Source organism: Ctenopharyngodon idella, chromosome 6 (assembly GCF_019924925.1).
Source record: "Ctenopharyngodon idella isolate HZGC_01 chromosome 6, HZGC01, whole genome shotgun sequence".
Lineage (NCBI taxonomy): Eukaryota > Metazoa > Chordata > Actinopteri > Cypriniformes > Xenocyprididae > Ctenopharyngodon > Ctenopharyngodon idella.
In genome coordinates this window covers 17,123,056-17,143,561 of record NC_067225.1, presented here as the reverse complement: position 1 = coordinate 17,143,561, position 20,506 = coordinate 17,123,056, and the positions used below count along the sequence as shown (strand labels likewise).

The following is a 20,506-nucleotide window of genomic DNA, read 5'->3' as shown; positions in this document are numbered from 1 at the left end:
TGAACGAATCTTTCTGATGAAAAGATTCAAAAGATTCTTACTGAGATGAATCCACAAATCCCCACTACTACATTTTAGAACACCGTATCTCTCTTGGGAGAAATGCATGATCTGTACGGGGAACGTGACGTGAGGGAATGTGATTGGAGGAGGCTTGAGCTATATAACTCACTGGCTGCTGCTCCTCCCTTTCGCCAGTGGAGTTTCACTACGAGCTTCTGCACCATACAGGGCAGACGGGAACACAAACACAAGTAAGTCTCTCTTCATTTTGCAAATCAGTGTGCATATGTTATACATCCGAACGTCTGCATTGCTTCTTCTTGACGTCTGATACACGTATATTGTTAGGGGAATTTTCTGCCGTGAAAATGTGCTCTGGCTCGACTCCATGTCAATTTCTCCCCACTGTTTCACCCTTTGCTCTAATGCCTACGTGGACTTTGTGTGGACAGTCACTAATGCTGATCTTGATTAAACATTCACACTAGGCCATCAGCAAAGGTCGTGTTTTCAGTGTATATTTGTTAGGCGTTGTCATTCTCGTAGTATTAGGTTATAATGGATCAATAAGAGTAAAGTTTTTCTAATCCAGTGTGTTAGCGCTTGCGCTAGCTGGTGTACGTGTCACTATCGCGCACGCGCAGCTCAAAGTTTACTGGAGTTGGTGTCTAGCCAGGACAAGTTTTTTATCTCCGTAAACCACACAAACTGGCGTATTTTACAACGACAGACATTACTAATTCCATTAAATATGTAACCCATCAACCTCTCCCGGGATTTAAATATTTCTAGCTGTGAGTTGTTGAGAAATTAAGTGTTAAACGAGAAATCCGTCTTTCCTACTCCGTTAGCCGTTAGCATGGCGTGTCATGAGTTGACGTAGCGCGCATGTATACAGCAGTGTGAAGATTTTACATCCAAAAGTCGTTTTTTATACACACAAAACATTGTATTTATTGAATATACGTTAAACTATTATTCCATTTCCCCTCGTGTGTCATTCTGAGAGAAAATGTAAATCCGCCATATTTAAATCTGACATACGCAGGAATGGCCACGTTAGCAAGACGCGAGAGGGCCTTTTCACCACTTAAAGACACACATTTGTTTTTTTGTTTAGTCTTGCTTATTTAAAGTGTTTATACACATGTATTGGCGAGTATATTCAATGTATCTTTAAGCATGGTTATGATTTAATATTTTTAAACTCGTGAACGAGGATCATAAGTAGGTGCAGCAAGATTTATCAGTCTTTTAGATCCTATTTCTAGCTTTAATGAGTCACATTTGCATGTATTTAAAGAAGTATGCAACGTCAAATGAAATGCAAACAAATAATGCCACGTGTAACTAAGTTCTGGCAAACTAAAGCGGTTTTGCATCATCAGTGACAGTCTGATTTTTTTTTTTTTCCTCCCCTTTTCCTTTGATCTGTTTTGTCTTTAGGCAAAAGCTGGCAGGCTGACACGAACGGGCAGCTTTACAGGACGGATTATCTGGTAACTGACCATTTAGCTGGTAAGATTATTGACCACCGCCTTTGTTCCTACTAGATTAATTTGCTGACAGGCCTAATGTTTGCTTTGAACTGCAAGATCTTTGTTTGTCTTGTGTTTGTAGCCATGGGTCACAAGTTGTTCGCTGTGATCATTAAAGATCAAAGCACATCTTATGAGTGGTCACATGATTAAATTTGTCATTTGAGCATCTGAAGGATTTTTAGTGTTCGATTTGTGGATCAACTCCCGTGGAGTGCTTTTGATCTGCCTTGAGGAGCTGTATGTATGCGTTTAGCCTCTGGGTCCAAGTCTTAAGGAGGCCTGTAGAGGAAGAGGCCCTGCCAGGGGCATGCAGAGAAGCACATTAAAACAGCCCTGTACTGTGTAGAGAGGTTTGGAGTTTGCATTTGGGGGGGTGGGGGGTTGAGGAGCCAGATTGTCCGAGCGAACTGGAAGGAATGTTGTATGACTTAATACAAGTGATTAGCCAATTATCCCAAGGGTTACTCCATCTATAGATGATAGTCTTCCATTTTACTGTATAATTTCTGCACACCATTTTCGCTACCTACGAGTCTTTGACGTTGAAATTTCTGCAGCGAATATAAGTGGTCTTTCATGATCCAAGGCTGCATGGCTGTAACAGTAGCCTCAGCTTTTATGTTCTTGGCTTTTTAGTTTTCTTCACAGTCCTGTGTGGGGAGTAGGAGAGCAGTCCGCCAAGTAGACGTTTCACTGAGGTGTGGCGTGCATGTTTTTAATTAAATGCGAGTGTGCTTTGGAACTTTTATTTACGAAGTAGAAAAAGGTTTTTTTTTTTTTTCTTTTTTTTTTTTTTTTTTTTTTCCTTCTGCTGCTGCTCTTCATGCTAGGGGTACAACAAATAAGGGTTAGTGGGGAAATCCTCTTAGCTTTAGCGCTCGTTCGTCTAACTCCATGGCTTAGAATTACCTCTTGTCCAAGGTAACAGATGGGCAACTTTGACCTTCCACAAAATGGATCAGTCCTAACAGTGTTTTAAATTTGCTCCTACAGACAGTGTTCACTTATTTTGCTCTGAACAAACCACATTTTGTGAGATCATGAAGTTAATTTCAAAATATAGTTTCCCCCCCCCCCTTTAAAGTTTCGATGAAATCTGAAGTAGCAACAGATCTTTTTTTTTTTTTTTTTTTTTTTCCCTGTTATGTATATGAGTGAAATTAATTTTTGAAAGAGTAGGGTGGTGACTTGGTTCTGTAATTTGTTTTTGTTTGGATGGGGCAGAATGCAAGAAAGGGGCAGGGTTTAAGTGGAGTAAGTGATTGAAGAAGCCCGGCATATGTCACCAGAGAAAAGTCTGTCGTTTCACTGGAAGATCGCGCTAAGAAAGTTTAATTAAATGTTATGAGGTAAAAAATGAAACCTACATGGATGAATCATTCATAAGATCAATAACATGCGTTTACAAAATTAGATGGCATGGAATTATTTCATGCAGGCTTAAATCTGTAATCATGAAAAGTTTATGCTCCACCCATGTTGACAAATGGGTTTATATCTTAACTGCCAGGGTGTATTTTGTTTTATCTTGGTCATAACTTCTGCCAGGCACTGTTCCTTTATGTAGTAATCAGCTGAGCTCTTCCTTTCTTAGTGGCACACTCGGACTCCGTGTAAACGTGGGATTTCGACCATGAGCTCAGTCGCTGTACTTACGCAAGAAAGCTTTAATGAGCATCGCAGTGGCCTTCTGCCAGAGCAGGTCAAAGGTAAGTGGTGGTTTTATCCATTTTGACATGTCCGTAATCATTTCTGGCAAAGCTAATGTTGAATGTTGTCTTTCTCTTCCTGTTAGCTGCTGTGGCAGGCTCTAGCGGTGCTGAAGATGAGGATAGCCTCCCCACCTACAAGGATGCCTTTCCCCCTCTGCCTGAAAAGCCTTTGCCAGAGGGGGTACAGGAGACTGGAAATGCCTGGACGTCTAAACTTAAACCTCTCAAGTCCTCAATAATTACCCAGGTATGGCGATCAAGCTAGTTACAGTCACTTTATTACCTGGGGAACGTTTGTTCATTGGTTTGACTGTTTTCCGCTTTGATAAATACAGGTTTTCCATGTGCCTCTGGAAGAGCGCAAGTACAAGGACATAAACCAGTTTGGAGAAGGAGACCAGGCTAAAGTGTGTCTTGATATCATGCACAAGACTGGAGCCCACCTGGAACTCTCTATGGCTAAAGACCAAGGCCTCTCCATAATGGTCTCTGGGAAACATGACGCTGTCATGAAAGCCCGCAAAGAGATTGTGTCCCGACTGCAGACTCAGGTAATATAAATCTTTCAACAGTTTTATGCTTATAACGTGTTTTGGGAAGCTTATAGAAAGGCACAAGATACTGGTATTATATTGGTTATCGGCCAGTATTTGTTATTTTGAAGATTGAAGCTATTTAATCTTTAAAACGCTAATTTAATAAATTAGCAAATCTCAAAATGAATATCCATTTTACTTGTACTGTTTAAACACTTGCTTTTTAGTTTTTGTTTAAACATTTATTTAGATAATGGCATAGAATTTTAATATTGACAATTTATTGCTATTGGTCATGAAAAAAAACTTATCAGCTTGTTGGTATCTCCCTGAATTATAATGGTTGTATATCCCTAGTAACTTCTGTAAATACTTTACTTTACAACAGGCTTCAGCTACTGTGGCCATCCCCAAAGAACATCATCGCTTTGTCATCGGCAAGAGTGGGGAGAAGCTGCAGGAGCTCGAGCTGAAGACTGCCACCAAGATCCAGATCCCTAGACCCGAAGACCCCAGTAACCTGATCAAGATCTCTGGAACCAAGGAAGGCTTGGAGAAGGCCAAGCATGAGATCCTGCTCATCTCTGCCGAGCAGGTTTGGAACTTTATTTGATTAATTGTTTAACTTTATCACACAGTTATGTATCAGATATTCAACCTAAAAGATGATTGTGATGATGATGAGGTTTTCAATTATTTGCAGGATAAGCGTGCTGTGGAGAGAATGAACATTGAAAAGGTGTACCACCCCTTCATCACTGGAGCTTATAACAAGCTGGTGGGGGAGTTGATGCAGGAGACGGGAGCCCGCATTAATGTCCCTCCACCCAGTGTGAACAAAACGGAGATTGTCATCACTGGGGAAAAAGAGCAGGTGGCCCTGGCCATAGCCAAGATCAAGAAGATTTATGAGGAGAAGGTGAGCAATGACAGAATAATTAATGGACTTTTATTGACTTTTCCAAATCTTCTTAACTTACTGGACCACATATCCATGTGAAAGAAGTAATGATAAACTTGAAAGCTACTGAGGAGAGTGTTTAAAATGTGGCCTTTTGCTCATTTCAGAAGAAGAATGCAACCACTATTGCAGTGGAGGTGAAGAAATCTCAGCACAAGTATGTGATTGGGCCTAAGGGTAACACCCTGCAAGAGATCCTGGACAGGACCGGCGTCTCGGTCGAGATCCCACCCCTCGACAGCAGCTCAGAGACAGTAATCCTGCGCGGGGAGCCAGACCGGCTGGGCCAGGCACTCACTGAAGTGTATGCCAAGGTAAACAAGCCTGTTTTCCTCCCCCTCTCGGTTTCAGTGCAAGAATTCTTTCCCTCAAGCTCTTTTTGCACTCTTCGCGTTTAGCTTTAATTTAAGAAATGTATTAAATGTAACTGTAGAAATGCTATCAATTTGACTAACCTTTGACACTTACTTTCTCTGTACAGGCCAACAGCTACACTGTGTCCTCAGTCTCTGCTCCCTCTTGGCTTCATCGTTTCATTATTGGCAAGAAAGGACAGAATCTGGCAAAGATCACGCAGCAAATGCCCAAGGCGAGTCAACTTTTCCCTAATCACATCAGAGTGCTTGGCCTGAATCTCCATTGTCTTGCTCAGTGAGGGGCATGTGTAGATGTAGCTTATTTTCAACAGATGTTTTTGACCAGAGTCACATGTCAAAGTGACAGTTCAAAGGTCACAGTAATTGCATCAACCAGCACAGGTAGTTCATTTTAGCCCCCTGAATATTTTGTATGAATATCTGAACATATAATGTGTCAAAAGAAAGAACAGCGTTGTCATAAATGACAGAATTCCATGAATGGCGGGGAAAGAATAAGAACAAACCTCATTAGTTCATGCGTCAAGCAAGCAGCCTTGATCTTCCATTGACCATATTAGATGTGCTTTATGTATGTGCATTGATCTATGTGCATATGTGATTAAAAGCCTAGATTAAATAAGTGATTGTGTGTCTTCAGAAGACTTGGATTAAACCGTTTGATTTGTATGGATTACTTTTATATTGTCTTTATGAACTTTTTGAAGCATCAAATTTTGGTGGAATGGATTTTCAGTGGAGGGAAAGTAATCTCTCAGGTTTTATTAGAACATTGTCATTTGTTAGGAAGATTAACAAAAATATTATCTTATGGGTCTGGAATGGCATGAGGGTGAGTAACTGATGGAATTTTGGGTGAATTAACCCTGTGATGCTCTGTTTATTAACAGGTGCACATTGAGTTCACTGAGGGAGAGGACAAGATCACCTTGGAGGGTCCCACCAAAGATGTACAGATAGTACAGGGCCAGATTGAAGAAATTGTTACAGATCTGGTAAGAAGACTAATCTCCCTATTACATGACAATTACAGGCTTCCATTTGCTTTGTTAAATTTTAGCCTCAGTGTGTCCTAAACAGTTTGGCTGGTTTTCATGTGTTTCTTATAGGTTAGTCGAATGGACTACACTGAGATAAGTGTGGACCCCAAGTTCCACCGACATTTAATTGGGAAAGGCGGTGCAAACAGTGAGTATACATACAGCTGTTGTGATGTTTAAAGTGGGTATTTTGCAAACCTATAACAAATGTGCTTTTCTCTCTACACCTAGTTAACCGCATAAAGGAACTGCACAAAGTGTCAGTCCGCATTCCACCTGACAATGAGAAAAGTAACCTTATCCGTATCGAGGGTGACCCCCAGGGCGTGCAGGAGGCCAAGAAGGAGCTGCTGGAGCTAGCGTCACGCATGGCAAGTTGGATGGATTTGTAATTGAATAAAGGCTCTGTTTACTGTTCTCTCTTCAGTGTTCTTTCAGTTAAGATTTACCACTTGTTATGTGTGTAACGGTTGCGTTTGTTTAAATGGTTTACTTTATAATTTCTGTCTGCAGTAAGTTTGTTTGCATAATTCTTAAAGTGGAGTCAGGTGAATGTGTCGATGGGGGGGGGAAAAAAAAACTCTGTAGACTCTACAGCCTCGAAGTCTGCTGGGTTATTTGCAGGAGTTGCCTGGCAACTCTTGACTTAAAGTCTCTAAGAATGTCATGATTTCAACAGGAGAATGAGCGTACAAAGGACATGATCATTGAACAACGTTTTCATCGAGCCATCATCGGACAGAAAGGGGAGAAAATTAAGGAAGTTCGGGATAAGTTCCCTGAGGTAAATGTTTTAGGTTACATGGTGTATTTTTCCAGTCACACATTTGTGTACGTTTAATGGAGAAATAACATTTCTTCCCCCTTGCTTTCAGGTCATCATCAACTTCCCTGACCCAACGCAGAAAAGTGACATTGTACAACTGCGTGGGCCTCGCACTGAGGTGGAAAAATGCACAAAGTTTATGCAGAAAATGGTGGCTGAAATGGTAAACATATATTCTCATTTTTCCTGAGTTTTCTATTGCTGTGTCTATTTCTACTCATTTGCTGATGTTGTGAATCGATATATCAGGAACACTGACACATTTGCAAGGGTTTTGATCCACCAAACATCTGAGCATTGATTCACACAACAATCACCTTGTTGCATTAAAATGTGACTCTGCAACATCACTATTTTTGTTCAATATCATTGTTTTGATTTGGTTTTGTTTACTGTCCATCTTCTATGTGACTTAAAAGTCCTGGGGAGTATTCCAGAAAGCAGGTTATGTGACATACCTGGGTTTGTGTAAGGGCAAGTAAGCGGATAACCTCAACTTTTGGTTCCAAAAATGGAGGTAACTTTCACGGTATGCAAGTAGCCATAGCAACTTGCTCTCTGAACACAATCTGCTGGTTCTGTTCCAGGGTTAGTTTACTTCAGAGGTGGTCAGCACATGCATGCCCTATTGATGAGGCTCCAGTAGGTATGACAGATTGTGCACAATATCGATATCTATCTAGCTATTTTTTTATATATATTTTTTATATATATATATATATATATATATATATATATATATATATATATATATGAGATAAAATATGAGATACATTTCTTTTTTTATTATATACTTGCCATCAAACAAACAATATAGTTCTTATTCGCAGTGATTAAAGATTATTAAACGAAAAATGATTGCACAGCCACTAAATAGGTGATAATCACAAAGTATGTAAATTGCCATTGAACAAATTTATATATTCTGAACATACTGAGTTGGCTGAACTTACTCCCAGATGCATTTTTGGAACCAGCATACCTTGAGTAAACAAGGTTTGGGTTAATCAACCGAGAATTCAGGGTATGTTTGACTGTAAGCAGGGTTTTTACTGGGTCAAAAATGGTCTTTGGTGGTGACAGACATGGTCATCCACACAAACAGTAAAAAGTGCCCTACCCACGTGATCTACGAGCCCAATACTGACAATAAAGTACCCGTCACTCTCACTGTAATTCTTTCTTGCACTCTTTGTGTGTAAAAAAAAAAAAAAAAAAAAAAAAAAAAAAAAAAAAAAAAAATATCTGTGATTTCATAACATTGTAAGAGATGCTTCTTTGCTAGACCTGAAAATTATTTTGGTATGTATATTATTTATTATTATTATTAATAATATTATTATTATTTATTATTATTATTATTATTATTATTAATAATAATTATTAATAATCAGTATTAAAAAAGTTACATTAAGCATTAAAAAGTTACATTAACTAATAATATAATTTTCTATCATATACAATTGAATGCACCTAGCCAACAACTTGCTTTGTTCTGGTTTCACCTCACTCCAGTCTAAACTAACTGATTTTATAGGTAATTTAATACACGTTGTCATTTAAATAACCTGAAAATACTGTGGATTAAGGCTAATCTTACTAACCTCTCTTGCTAAATGGGGTAAGCACACTTATGTTCTCATTTCAGAGTTGTTCGAGTAAATGACTCATTATAGATCGTGTGGGCAGATCAGTTGTTTTCATGATTCATTAAAATAAATTTGTTCAAATGAGTCATTAGGTCACGAATCAGACATTAGCGGACATTGACGCGTTGTGTGTGAATCGCGACTGTTATTAGGACGTCACAAAATATTTGTCAACACAGAAAACACGTCATCACTGGATAGGATTTTCTTTTTGTTTACTGAAAGTGTGGTTTATGTCAACTGCATGTGCGGCACTATTCACACCCAGCGGTTATTTAGGAAAAACATTCTCCGAATGCGCCTCGTGAAACATGATTGTCAAACTCTGAAATGATTGCCATCACTGGGAAGAAGGCAGAGTTTGACAATCATGTTTCACGAGGCGCATTCGGAGAATGTTTTTCCTGAATAACCGCTGGGTGTGAATAGTGCCGCACATGCAGTTGACATAAACCACACTTTCAGTAAACAAAAAGAAAATCCTATCCAGTGATGACAATCATTTCAAACTGTGAGGCAGCAAAAAACAGGATCCTTGCCATTCAGAAAGAACTGGTGAGGTTTTTTCTTTTTTTTTTCCCCCTGAAATCAACTTTAATGTGAAGTCCATTACACTTGTGTTAAAGTGCCTCTATTATGCTTTTCCGAGTATTACCATTCATGCAGTGTGCAGTATAGCTGTTTGTGAATGGAAAAGGCCTGCAAAGATTTAAGGATCAAAGTGCACAACAAATAGTTATTTTCTCCTAAAACAAAGAATCTATTCAGTACTGCCGAAACATGTCGTCAATAATTCCTACATAGGTTTGTAACACATTTGCCTAATGCTAGTCTAAGGTCTTCATTGGCTTCCCCCAAACAACGTCTGCTTCGACCTGCCCTCAAATACTGTAGTTGTAGCTGAGGCCTGGAAGTTTAGTTCATGTTGTTGACATGTCGAAAAGACACTTTGCTGGACTTCATAAGGATGAGAACTCTAGCTCGAATTGATAGTGTAAAACTTACGCCATCGTTACTGTTCATATCACTGTGTATACAAGTGCTGAGGAAGCCTCTGGAGTTGAAATTCAGATGTGGTAATGGGCGTTGTGAAACATGGATTCGGTCTTCCAAACTTCTAGCATCGTGTCAGTTGATTTAGATTATGTGCGAGGTAGTGAAAGAGCAAAGACAGTGCTTACTTTGAAGACAGAGTTCGCGCGCACGAGTGAGGAGCTCTTGTCAGCGCAGCAGTCATCTGCATCACTAATAAACAACTCTCAATAACTGATCAAATAAGGCTTTGGCGGAACAAAAATTCGATTTGGTGGCCGTCAAAAAAATTTCAATGTAGGGAAAAACCCTGTGTAAGATAACCTTGCTTTCTGGAATACACTTACTATTAAACAAGGGAGCTGATTGATACACCCCTTGTCACTGTCATGTTCTAAGCACAGTAAATGCCCGCTCACATCAAGAGTGATAACTATATTTGTGTCCACACCAATGGACAATTGTATAGTTTATTATATCTATTATCTTTATATTTTAAAGAAAGGGCAGCAGTTCTGTTGTCTGCCACTTTTTAAATTCTCAACCCCTTTAAAGTTGAGGTGTGGGTTTTTTTTTTTTTTTTCCTACTTAATCAGCTGGAGAAAGTTATTCTGAAAGCGTTTCCAATTATATTGTTATAGCTGTAGTGTGGTCTTCCCTATTCTTTATTATAATTATAAAAGTTAACTCTATAGTTACGGTGTGAATGGGCCTCAAAGCCCAAAGTATACTTAAGTTTTTACGTGTACACTAGGCTATGCATACAGTGTGCAACGTGAATTTTGGCAACAACAAATTACTGGAGACTAACAACAATAGTCTCCCACATTTGAGCACTTGTGTGATTTGATTAAGAGATGCATGCAGCTCTAGTTTAAATGATTACAAAGGCATTTTTATCTGTCAGCTTCTAGAGAGAGAAAAAACATGGACACTGGACAAGAATGAAACTTTGTAGTACCTATGTTGACCACCTGTGCTGGTGCACGCTATTAAATGGAGTTTAAAAGGCTCTGTGTTTTAAGCTTAACAGTCTGTGAAATGACATTATTGTCAGTTTTAGCATATTCTTAAACTGCTCTACTTTTGTTGTTTTTTCCAGGTTGAGAACAGTTTTTCTGTCTCAGTTCCCATTTTCAAGCAATTCCACAAAAACATAATTGGCAAAGGAGGAGCAAATATAAAGAAGGTAAGTAGTTACTTTTTAGACTTGCATGTTCATCCATTCTCAGACAGTTTACTTACTGGCACTTTTTCTTTCTTAGATTCGTGAAGAGACTAACACTAAGATTGACCTGCCTGCGGAAAACAGTAACTCTGAAATGATTGTCATCACTGGGAAGAAGGCAAACTGTGAGGCAGCAAAAAACAGGATCCTTGCCATTCAGAAAGAACTGGTGAGGTGTTTTTTTTTTTTTTTTTTTTTTTTTTTTTTTCTTCTTTCCCCTGAAGTCAACTTTAATGTGAAGTCCATCACACTTGTGTTAAAGTGCCTCTATTATGCTTTTCCGAGTATTACCATTCATGCAGTGTGCAGTATAGCTGTTTGTGAATGGAAAAGGCCTGCAAAGATTTAAGGATCAAAGTGCACAACAAATAGTTATTTTCTCCTAAAATAAAGAATCTATTCAGTACTGCCGAAACATGTCAATAATTCCTACATAAGTTTGTAACACATTTGCATAATTCCAGTCTATGGTCTTCATTGGCTTCCCCCAAACAACGTCTGCTTCGACCTGCCCTCAAATACTGTAGTTGTAGCTGAGGCCTGGAAGTTTAGTTCATGTTGTTGACATGTCGAGAAGACACTTTGCTGCACTTCATAAGGATGAGAACTCTAGCTCGAATTGATACAGTAAAACTTATGCCATCGTTACTGTTCATATCACTGTGTATACAAGTGCTGAGGAAGCCTCTGGAGCTGAAATTCAGATGTGGTAATGGGCGTTTTGTTTCTGACATGCTGTAAGCAGTAGACCAATCACAACATACTCTGGCCATCTGACCAATCAGAGCAGAATAGGCTCTAAGAAGGGAGGGTTTAGAGAGACAGAATCTTTAAACAGTTTTCAGACACTAAGAAAGGAGGTGATGTGCAATGTATATTATGAGAAAATGAAAGTGTTGTTGGCCGTAGATGCATGTAAACCTATTGTAAGAGACCTCCAAAACAAAATTAGGAACCTTTAAAGTAGCATAAGGGCATTTGAAAAGTTTGGGGACTGTAAGAATTTTGTATTTTTGAAAACAATATTACAGTTTTTATTGTATTTTTGGTGAGCATAAGAGACTTCTTTTAAAAACATTACACACCCCAAAAATTTGAATAGTATATGTATTTGGATGGAAGATTTTATTTACTGTTCTCAAATATTTGTGCAGGCGAATATTACAGAAGTAGAGGTGTCCATCCCCTCAAAACTACACAATTCCCTAATTGGTTCCAAGGGGCGTTTTGTGCGTTCCATCATGGAGGAGTGTGGTGGTGTGCACATCCATTTCCCAACAGAGGGCTCTGGCATCGATGCAGTGACAATCAGAGGCCCAGCGGAGGAGGTAGAGAAAGCCAAGAAACAGCTGCTGTCCCTGGCAGAAGAGAAGGTATGTTTGAAGGGATGGGTTTCCTTGAACTTGAAACCTACTGATGTTATGCTTGGAATGTCATTTGGGCACAGGCTTTGTGAGTACAAGTATCCAAACTGCTTTTAACACAAGACCAGTGATTATTGCTCTAAAAACAACTTAATCTACTTTAATCTACTTGTTTTCAATAGCAAACTAAAAGCCACACAGTTGAGCTTCGTGCCAAACCTGAATACCACAAGTTCCTTATTGGAAAAGGAGGTGGAAATATCCGCAAGGTACGGGACAGCACAGGTGCCAGGATCATCTTCCCTACTGCTGAAGATAAGGATCAGGAGCTGATCACAGTCATCGGTACAGAGGAAGCTGTAGCAGAAGCACAGAAGGAGCTGGAAGCACTCATTAAGAGCTTGGTTAGTCCCCCATGTTCATCTATTTTAACCCGATCACTTAAATTCCATTTGCTCTGATTCTTAAATCATATTTCTGATATCAGGATAACGTCGTAGAGGATTCCATGATCGTTGATCCCAAGCACCATCGTTTCTTTGTGGCACGTCGTGGCCAAGTCCTGAGGGACATCGCTGATGAGTATGGTGGCGTTATAGTCAGTTTCCCTCGAACTGGCTCACAGAGTGATAAGGTCACCCTAAAGGGAGCCAAAGATTGTGTGGAGGCTGCCAAGAAACGCATGCTGGAGTTGATTGATGATTTGGTGAGTAGATGTAACAATCTGCATGCAATAAATGAATGCAGTTCCCATCTCAGACAACTGCAGTTATTGTGGCGTTTTAAGGAGGTAATGGACTATATGTTCTTCTAAATCTGCAGGATGCGCAAGTAACCATGGAGTGTGTGATCCCTCAGAAGTTCCACCGCTCCATAATGGGGCCGAAGGGCTCTCGCATACAGCAGATCACTAAAGACCACAATGTGCAGATCAAGTTTCCAGACAGAGAGGACCAGCAAGGTAAATACCACAGCTACTGTCCATAATGAAAAGGTCATATCATGGAAATCAAATGTTTCTTGATCTTTTGAAATGAGTCTCAACTCACAATAAGACAGTTTTGAAGCTGAAGCTCAAAAATGGATTGTCTTGAAATCTTTGTGGTTGTGATATCACATTAACACTTACATTTACACATTAGTGATGGCAATTTGGTATAACTAACAATAACAGTAAGATGTGGGGGAGCTTTTTCCTGGTATTTCTGTTGTAATTGACAAAGCTACTGGTTTCTAAAATGTACTGCTAAATTAGCATAGTTCATTTAATTTATTATTTGTTTTGTGAGGCATGTTCTATTTTCCAGAAGTTTGTTCTTCAAAAACACGTTTGCATCTTGATTTTGTGTTTTTTCAAGCATTTTAAGTTAGATTTGAGTAATTAATTTAATTAAATACTTAAAGTTTTCTGCGGTCCATTTATGTTATCAAGATTTTTACATAAACCCATCCTAAATTAGAAGTAATAAGCTATTTTCTATCCTGTTTTTGACCCTCTCTTTGAAACACTCCATTTTGATGGGCGTGCCGCATTCAAGACTTGGAAGTAAACGCCCACTGCTATGATTGGGTAACAGTTTTGCATATTAAAATAATTTAATGCCCCCTCCATTACACATGTGGAATTGTTTTGAAAACTACTGATGTTGAAAAATATCTTGAGATACGTAGTTGAAACATTTGCCAACAATGTGAAACATTTATGCGTATTACATAATGCTTTATAAGTCTTGGTTTTGGCAAATAAAGTTTAAATACTTGGAGTTACCACAGTTTTAATTGTAACTTGTAATTTGTAAACGAAATTATGAATGAATGTACCTTTGTTTGTCACACTGTCGTTCTTTTAGGCTCTTTAAGCAAAAGCAGCATTCTCTCTTTGTGCTTTCTTCCATATCTGGGAATTCTCCACATTAACCCCATAAATGCTGAAGCAAAGAAAAGAACAGCAAATCACAACCATTTAGTTTGACTGCGGCACTACAGTGTACTGTAAATACTCAGTACATAAAATGATCTCTTGCAGACAAAGCAATAGTGACACATGGTAAAAACACTGTTACTCACACTTGTGTTTTGCGACATGTCTGACCGATCCAATAATCGGCACTGCATCTTTTATTTTCAGTCTCTCTAAAAAGCCATCTTCAAACTGTCTTGTTTAAAAACGAATCCCCAGAAAAATGAAGTGAACAAATGGAAAAGTGTCTTACTGATGCGATCTGACTGGAACTTAAAATAAAAAAAGTTCATCCATGCTTTCATAATGTTAGTATCACAAGGATGGCAATGCACACCTTCCACAACTTGGCACTTCAAAATGTCTTGTAATCCTCAGAGGCATTTCTATGGTTTTGTTGCTGGAGTAAACCTGTGTTTGCGTCTCTCGTATTTACTACTACATGACATGCATGAATCGATGGGCGGGGCTAAAGAGACAATGAATTAGAAGTAGTTATTGATCTTCTGCAGAGGCGGAGTTTCATCACACTATGACAATAATGTGACAATCCGAAACGAGTCGTTTTCTGAGCTTGGTTTCAATAAGTTTCAGAACTTGTTAGTCCAAAAGCTTTTAAAGGATATTTTTATAGTACAATGACCTCTTATATCAAAAGATGAAACAAAAATTTGATTTCTCAGTTCATGACCCTTTAAGTCATTCTGTACACCTTACAACATTTACATTTATACATGTAGCAGACACTTATCCAAAGTTTGCTGAGGCCCCCTAGTGAGCCACTAGAATTTTAACTCTTAACAATTTTTATATATGGCAAAATAACAACAAAAGGAAAAATAAAATCTTTGTTTTAGCGTGTTTAAAAGTTTACCTCGAGGAAAACATTACTCTTTAACTTAAAGTAATTTTGACAATATAAAGATGAATGCAAAGCTATTAAAAAATAGCTTTGCATTCATCTTTTATATTCAATGCCACCTTTGACCAGTCTTTTTCTGCACAACATGCAAACAGAATCGCATGCCTGTTTTTAATTTCTGTGGCAAGCCTCTAATGTCAAATCTGTGGCCTTTGTTTCAGCTCCATCAGCTGATGCTCCAGTTCAGGAGAATGGAGAAGCTAATGGAGAGGTGAAAGAACCTGTTGATCCTTTGGCCCCAAAGAAGTGTGATGTCATTGTGCTCTCTGGCCGCAAAGAGAGGTGTGAAGCTGCTGTTGAGGCGCTAAAGGTGCGACTGTCTGCATGTATTTCCATTGTACACCGTAGTTCTGACTTGTGTGTTGAGGTGCATTTTGTCAAATGTTTAAAAAAAAAAATTGTCATTTAGGCTTTGGTTCCTGTGACCATTGCGGTGGAAGTGCCTTTTGAGCTTCATCGCTACATCATTGGCCAAAAAGGAAGTGGAATTCGCAAGATGATGGATGAGTTTGAGGTTGGTCTCTTTACGGCTAATTTCGGTGGAATTATAAACCTGTATCACTACATGTATAAGTGGTTAGAGATATGCATTGCATTTTTAGGTTTTTACAGCATATTATAGTTTTTTTATTTTTTTTTTTATTTTTTATTTTTTTTATTTTATTAATTTATAGTTTTGTCCTGTCATTCCTGACACATATTTTCCTACAGGTTAATATTCAAGTGCCTGCTCATGAGTTACAGTCTCACATTATCTCCATTACTGGCCTGTCTACCCACCTTGACCGCGCTAAAGAGGGTCTTCTTGAGCGTGTCAAAGAGCTACAGGCTGAACAGGAGGATCGAGTGAGTTTGAAGTCTAATCACAAATGAAACGTTGTTCAAATTATTTCCACTCTGTAATTACTCATTATATAATATAAAACATAATACTAAATTATATTTTTGTCCGCAGGCTCTCAGGAGCTTCAAGCTGACCATCACTGTGGATCCCAAGTATCACCCCAAGATTATTGGACGCAAGGGTGCTATAATCACCCAAATCCGCAATGAGCATGAGGTCAACATTCAGTTTCCAGAGAAAAATGATGAGAACCAGGTAACAGACTGGAGCCTAAAAACCAATAAAGCAAAAAACATTTTTCTTTGAAAGCATGACAAACCTTTTTATTTTGGTCTTTTAGGATCAGATTACCATTACTGGCTATGAGCAGAATGCTGTGGCGGCACGTGATGCCATTCAGGCTATAGTGGATGAACTGGAGGAAATGATCTCTGAAGACATCACCCTGGACAGCAGAGTCCATGCTCGCATCATAGGGGCACGTGGCAAGGGAATCCGCAAGATCATGGATGAGTTTAAGGTGAGATGGTATTAATGTCATCTTCAATTACTTTTTATTTTTTTTTAAATTAAGACTAAGTATTTGACTTCTGTTTTGAATGGTGTTTGTTTTTATTAAAAAAAAGTATGTACTTTTAATAAATGTTTGTACATATTCTATATATTTTGTATTTTCCAGGTTGATGTTCGGTTCCCTCAGAGTGGAGCTGCAGATCCAAATTTAGTGACTGTGACTGGCCGTCCAGAGCATGTTGATGAAGCCATTGATCACCTTCTGAACCTGGAGGAAGAATATGTAAGATTATGCTACACTTTGGCAGAAGAAGAAAAAAATTTATTAATTTTAAAGTACTGAATTTGCAAAAACTATTCATTTTTTTTTTTTTTTTTTTTTTTTTTTTTTTTTTCGTCTTTACCCTCAGATGTCTGACGTAGTTGAAAATGAAGCCAAAATGGCCTATATGAAGCCTTCTGGTTCCACTGCCTCTAGCATGGAAGAACCTCGTGGCCCATCCAAGGGCTTTGTTGTGCGGGAGGCTCCTTGGACCACTGGCAGTGAAAAGGTAAAGGTAAACTATTGTTATGTCTTGAGTGCCATAATCAGCTGCAAAGTTAAAATCAATCATGAGTTAATGACTGAAATTAAGCCATGGGTTTATACATAGTTCTAATAGAGGAATTTAACTTGCGTCACCTGTGTTTTTTGGCTTTAGGCTCCGGATATGAGCAGCTCTGAGGAATTCCCCAGTTTTGGTGCACCTGTGGCTACTGCAAGATCATCTCCATGGGGACCCAAACGTTTTTAAAATGTGTCCTTCAATGGTTATGTTGCAACCTCCTGGTTTTCCCCTTACTATTATCCCTCATTTTACCCATTTGGATGTGGACTGACCACTTCCTCTGACCCCCAATATATCAGCACAGTTCCTCTGCTCAAATTACTTCTGCTAATAAGGGTCTTGATGATTCACAAATTGAAGGAAAACAAAAGTACTCCTGACCATGCTTCAGATCTGTAATGATCCAGGTTTAAGTGATTTTTGATATGACTTAATTACAAAAACATTATTTCATTACAAAGGTTATTTTCTGGGTTTATTAAGCTGCTCTGTCTCATAGTTGCCTTTGCAATGGGGTTTGGGAAAAATATACTGTATACCTCTGAAAGATGTTGCTTCTGGTTGAAGTCAGATTCATTCATAGGAAATGGGTAACCAGCTGTACTTTTGCCTCGTTCCCTAGGGTAGCCATTTTGTTGCAGACATTTCGCTTGTCTCTGTCACCATCCCTGATTTCCTGACTCCGGGAACGGATTCCATGCAGCCTTTACAACTTTCCGACTTAAAAGAGGGACTTTCACTACAAAAGTATTTTCAAACTGCCATTTGCTTTGGAAGTCCCAGGGATGTAGTTGCTTGTGCAGTAGAAGTCCCATGGTTCCCCAAAGTCTCTAAAGCGTACACTAAACAGCTTATTCTTTTTCATTTAGTTTTTGATATTCAGAAATTGTTTATTAAAGATTATAATATTTGGAAGGATGGGGAAAAAAAAAAAAACCATTTTGTGCCAATGAAATGTCAAGTAATGTCATGTTTTACTCATTCTTGCTAATGGGTCAGTGTCCAGCCCCCTTTTTTTGTCTTCCAATTGCTATGCAGGTTGGTCTGAAACCATAGCAATGGCCCTCTTAATAGCCTTATAAGAATTATGCAAAAATGACAAAGGAAACGATTATGGATAACACTGGAAAATAAACTGTCCAAAAAGGAAAATAAAAATCGAAAATGTATCTGGACTTGTTGGGGTGAGACTGATTTCTTACACATGCACAATAACCAATGAGAATGTAGACTGTGTGTATGGGTGAAGTTAGAATTGTCCACATGGAAGGATCCCATCTAACCCTTCATCCATAAACTTTGTTAAATGTTGGTTGGGTGTTGCTGAAAATGAGTTATCACCCTTATTTATTTTTTTTCATTTTTCAAAAATGTTTGTCCATTTGTTAACCGTAAGCATTTCCCCCTGCCTTTATATCTTTAGAGTATGTTAAGTCAAAGTCAGACCTTTGTAAACCCACATGAAACAGGGTAGAATTGGATTCTTTGGCATATAATTGAGAGAATACATACACTTAAATTCACTAGAATTGACAAAGTTCTATTGAATTGTGCTTCAGCTCATCCCACAGGTTTTTTTTTATTGGGTTTGGGTCAGGGGACTGCTACTGTATATCCATGGCAAAAACTTCATTCTGTGGTCAGTGAACTGTCCTGCTGTGTCTTTTGAGTGGTGCTTTGGTCTTATCTTTATTTTGGTCCCACCTCTGGTCATGAAACCTAGTCCCACTTAAAGTTCCAGTAATGCCTGGCAAACTGTAGGTGCATGTGATTGCTGTTTGATGTCACCAAAGGCTTTTTTATATTGCAGCCTTCCCAAACAAGTTGTAGTTATATGGGTGAGGTCTAATCATAGTTTTGGAGATTTTCTGACCCCAAGACCCAACTAGCATCTGCAGTTCTCCGCCTTTGATCCTTAGAGTTTGTTTGGGGACTCAAACTATCCTCCTGAGTGCGTGTGGGGCCAAGAGAGTGGAAATGAGAAAATTCTAAATATTAAACTATTATCTTAGCCATTTCATGATTTGTGCAGCTCAACCTTTTTTCCCCACATAATTACTGTATTCTTACTCAGTGTTTTCCCATATTGATGGATGACTATAAAAATTTGGCCTGTGTGTCACTTCATATTTAGAGCCCTGTGAAACAGGAAGTCATGATTTATCACTTAAGTGTTCCTAAAAACATACCATATGAATAGGAATATACTTGTTAGATTTTTACTCATTAGAATTTGTAAGGGTGCCAATAATTGTGGAATACATATATTTAAGGAAAAAAAAAAATTATGACTTTAATTAAATGTTAGATTTTCATATATATTTTCAATGAAAGTCTAAGAGTAGAAATTGCAAAAACAAATTTCCACAAGTGAATTTTGCCAAAGGTTTATCAAGGGTACCATTAAGTTATACCGTTAAAATCGATCTAGTGAAGATGTATAAAATGTATGTGAAGATGTATAAAAAGAACACTGTGGCCAGTACGGGGATCGAACCCGCGACCTTGGCGTTATTAGCACCACGCTCTAACCAACTGAGCTAACCGGCCATGATATTAGAAGGTGAAATGAACCTATCCCTATGTGATAGTACGCTTACACAGTATTTTATGGCACTTTTCCACTGCATGATACGGCTCACTTCAGTTACAGGATTTTATTAAAATCAAAATCTAATCGGATCTTCGAGATACCTGGCACACAAAGATAAAGTTTCATAAAACTTCACAAACACTGAAGTAGTATGGCTCGTTGGTCTAGGGGTATGATTCTCGCTTTGGGTGCGAGAGGTCCCGGGTTCAAATCCCGGACGAGCCCATAATTTTTGTCGAGTTTTGAAAATAAACTGAAGAAAGGTACACGGCTGTATTTTATTTGAGTTTGCTTTTTCAAACCACTCTACAAGCAGCACAAATAATAACGAAAACTACGATTTTCCATAGAGTGAGATCAACAACAGCAAATTCCATTACTGCTCGTGCGTTGGTGGTATAGTGGTTAGCATAGCTGCCTTCCAAGCAGTTGACCCGGGTTCGATTCCCGGCCAACGCAAAGTTTCTTTTGTAATGCATTCATTTGATTTTGACAAGTGTTATACCTGTCGCACAGAACCATCAAACATTCAAGATAGGATATTCGTAAATGTAAAAAAAAAAACAAAAAAAAACAAACAGGTATTTTAGCTCATATACGCCTTTATATATCCAAAAGAGCAGGTGTCGCTGTGCTTTCCTCCTCATAGTGTTGTTTTGCCCCGCTGTCGATAATATTTACCGAGTTCCTAGACATCATGAAAGTTTGTGGCCTGAAAAAATTCTCAAACTACTGCCTTAAGCTACAAGCTAATTCAAGCTGATCCTTTTTTCCCCAGAATAACTGCAATCAACTTG

The 20,506-nt window shown here is 38.6% G+C and overlaps 1 protein-coding gene and 3 non-coding genes across 5 annotated transcripts; 3 read left to right on the top strand and 1 right to left on the bottom strand.

The window, feature by feature from the left end:
* The first annotated feature begins 131 nt into the window (after positions 1-131).
* hdlbpa (high density lipoprotein binding protein a) lies at positions 132-18,291 on the top strand. Of its 2 annotated transcripts, none has more exons than XM_051896787.1 (28): positions 132-254; positions 1,450-1,521; positions 3,139-3,253; positions 3,340-3,503; positions 3,592-3,807; positions 4,181-4,387; positions 4,496-4,711; positions 4,861-5,067; positions 5,235-5,342; positions 6,021-6,125; positions 6,240-6,318; positions 6,402-6,541; positions 6,850-6,954; positions 7,046-7,159; positions 10,780-10,866; positions 10,943-11,074; positions 12,060-12,278; positions 12,452-12,673; positions 12,757-12,975; positions 13,092-13,230; positions 15,313-15,461; positions 15,561-15,665; positions 15,863-15,997; positions 16,107-16,250; positions 16,336-16,515; positions 16,675-16,791; positions 16,919-17,065; positions 17,210-18,291. In XM_051896787.1, the coding sequence occupies exons 3-28, from the start codon at positions 3,178-3,180 to the stop codon at positions 17,300-17,302; spliced, it is 3,825 nt and encodes a 1,274-aa protein (XP_051752747.1). In that variant the 5' UTR covers positions 132-254; positions 1,450-1,521; positions 3,139-3,177; the 3' UTR covers positions 17,303-18,291. The 2 variants fall into 2 exon arrangements, with proteins under 2 accessions (XP_051752747.1, XP_051752748.1); XM_051896788.1 differs by having other exon boundaries at positions 159-254; positions 16,919-17,059.
* Positions 18,292-19,592: 1,301 nt separating this feature from the next.
* trnai-aau (transfer RNA isoleucine (anticodon AAU)) lies at positions 19,593-19,666 on the bottom strand. The gene has a single exon. It is a non-coding gene; the product is annotated as a tRNA-Ile (tRNA).
* Positions 19,667-19,862: 196 nt separating this feature from the next.
* On the top strand, positions 19,863-19,934 carry trnap-ugg (transfer RNA proline (anticodon UGG)). The gene has a single exon. It is a non-coding gene; the product is annotated as a tRNA-Pro (tRNA).
* Positions 19,935-20,096: 162 nt separating this feature from the next.
* trnag-ucc (transfer RNA glycine (anticodon UCC)) lies at positions 20,097-20,168 on the top strand. Its single transcript has one exon. It is a non-coding gene; the product is annotated as a tRNA-Gly (tRNA).
* Positions 20,169-20,506: the final 338 nt, after the last annotated feature.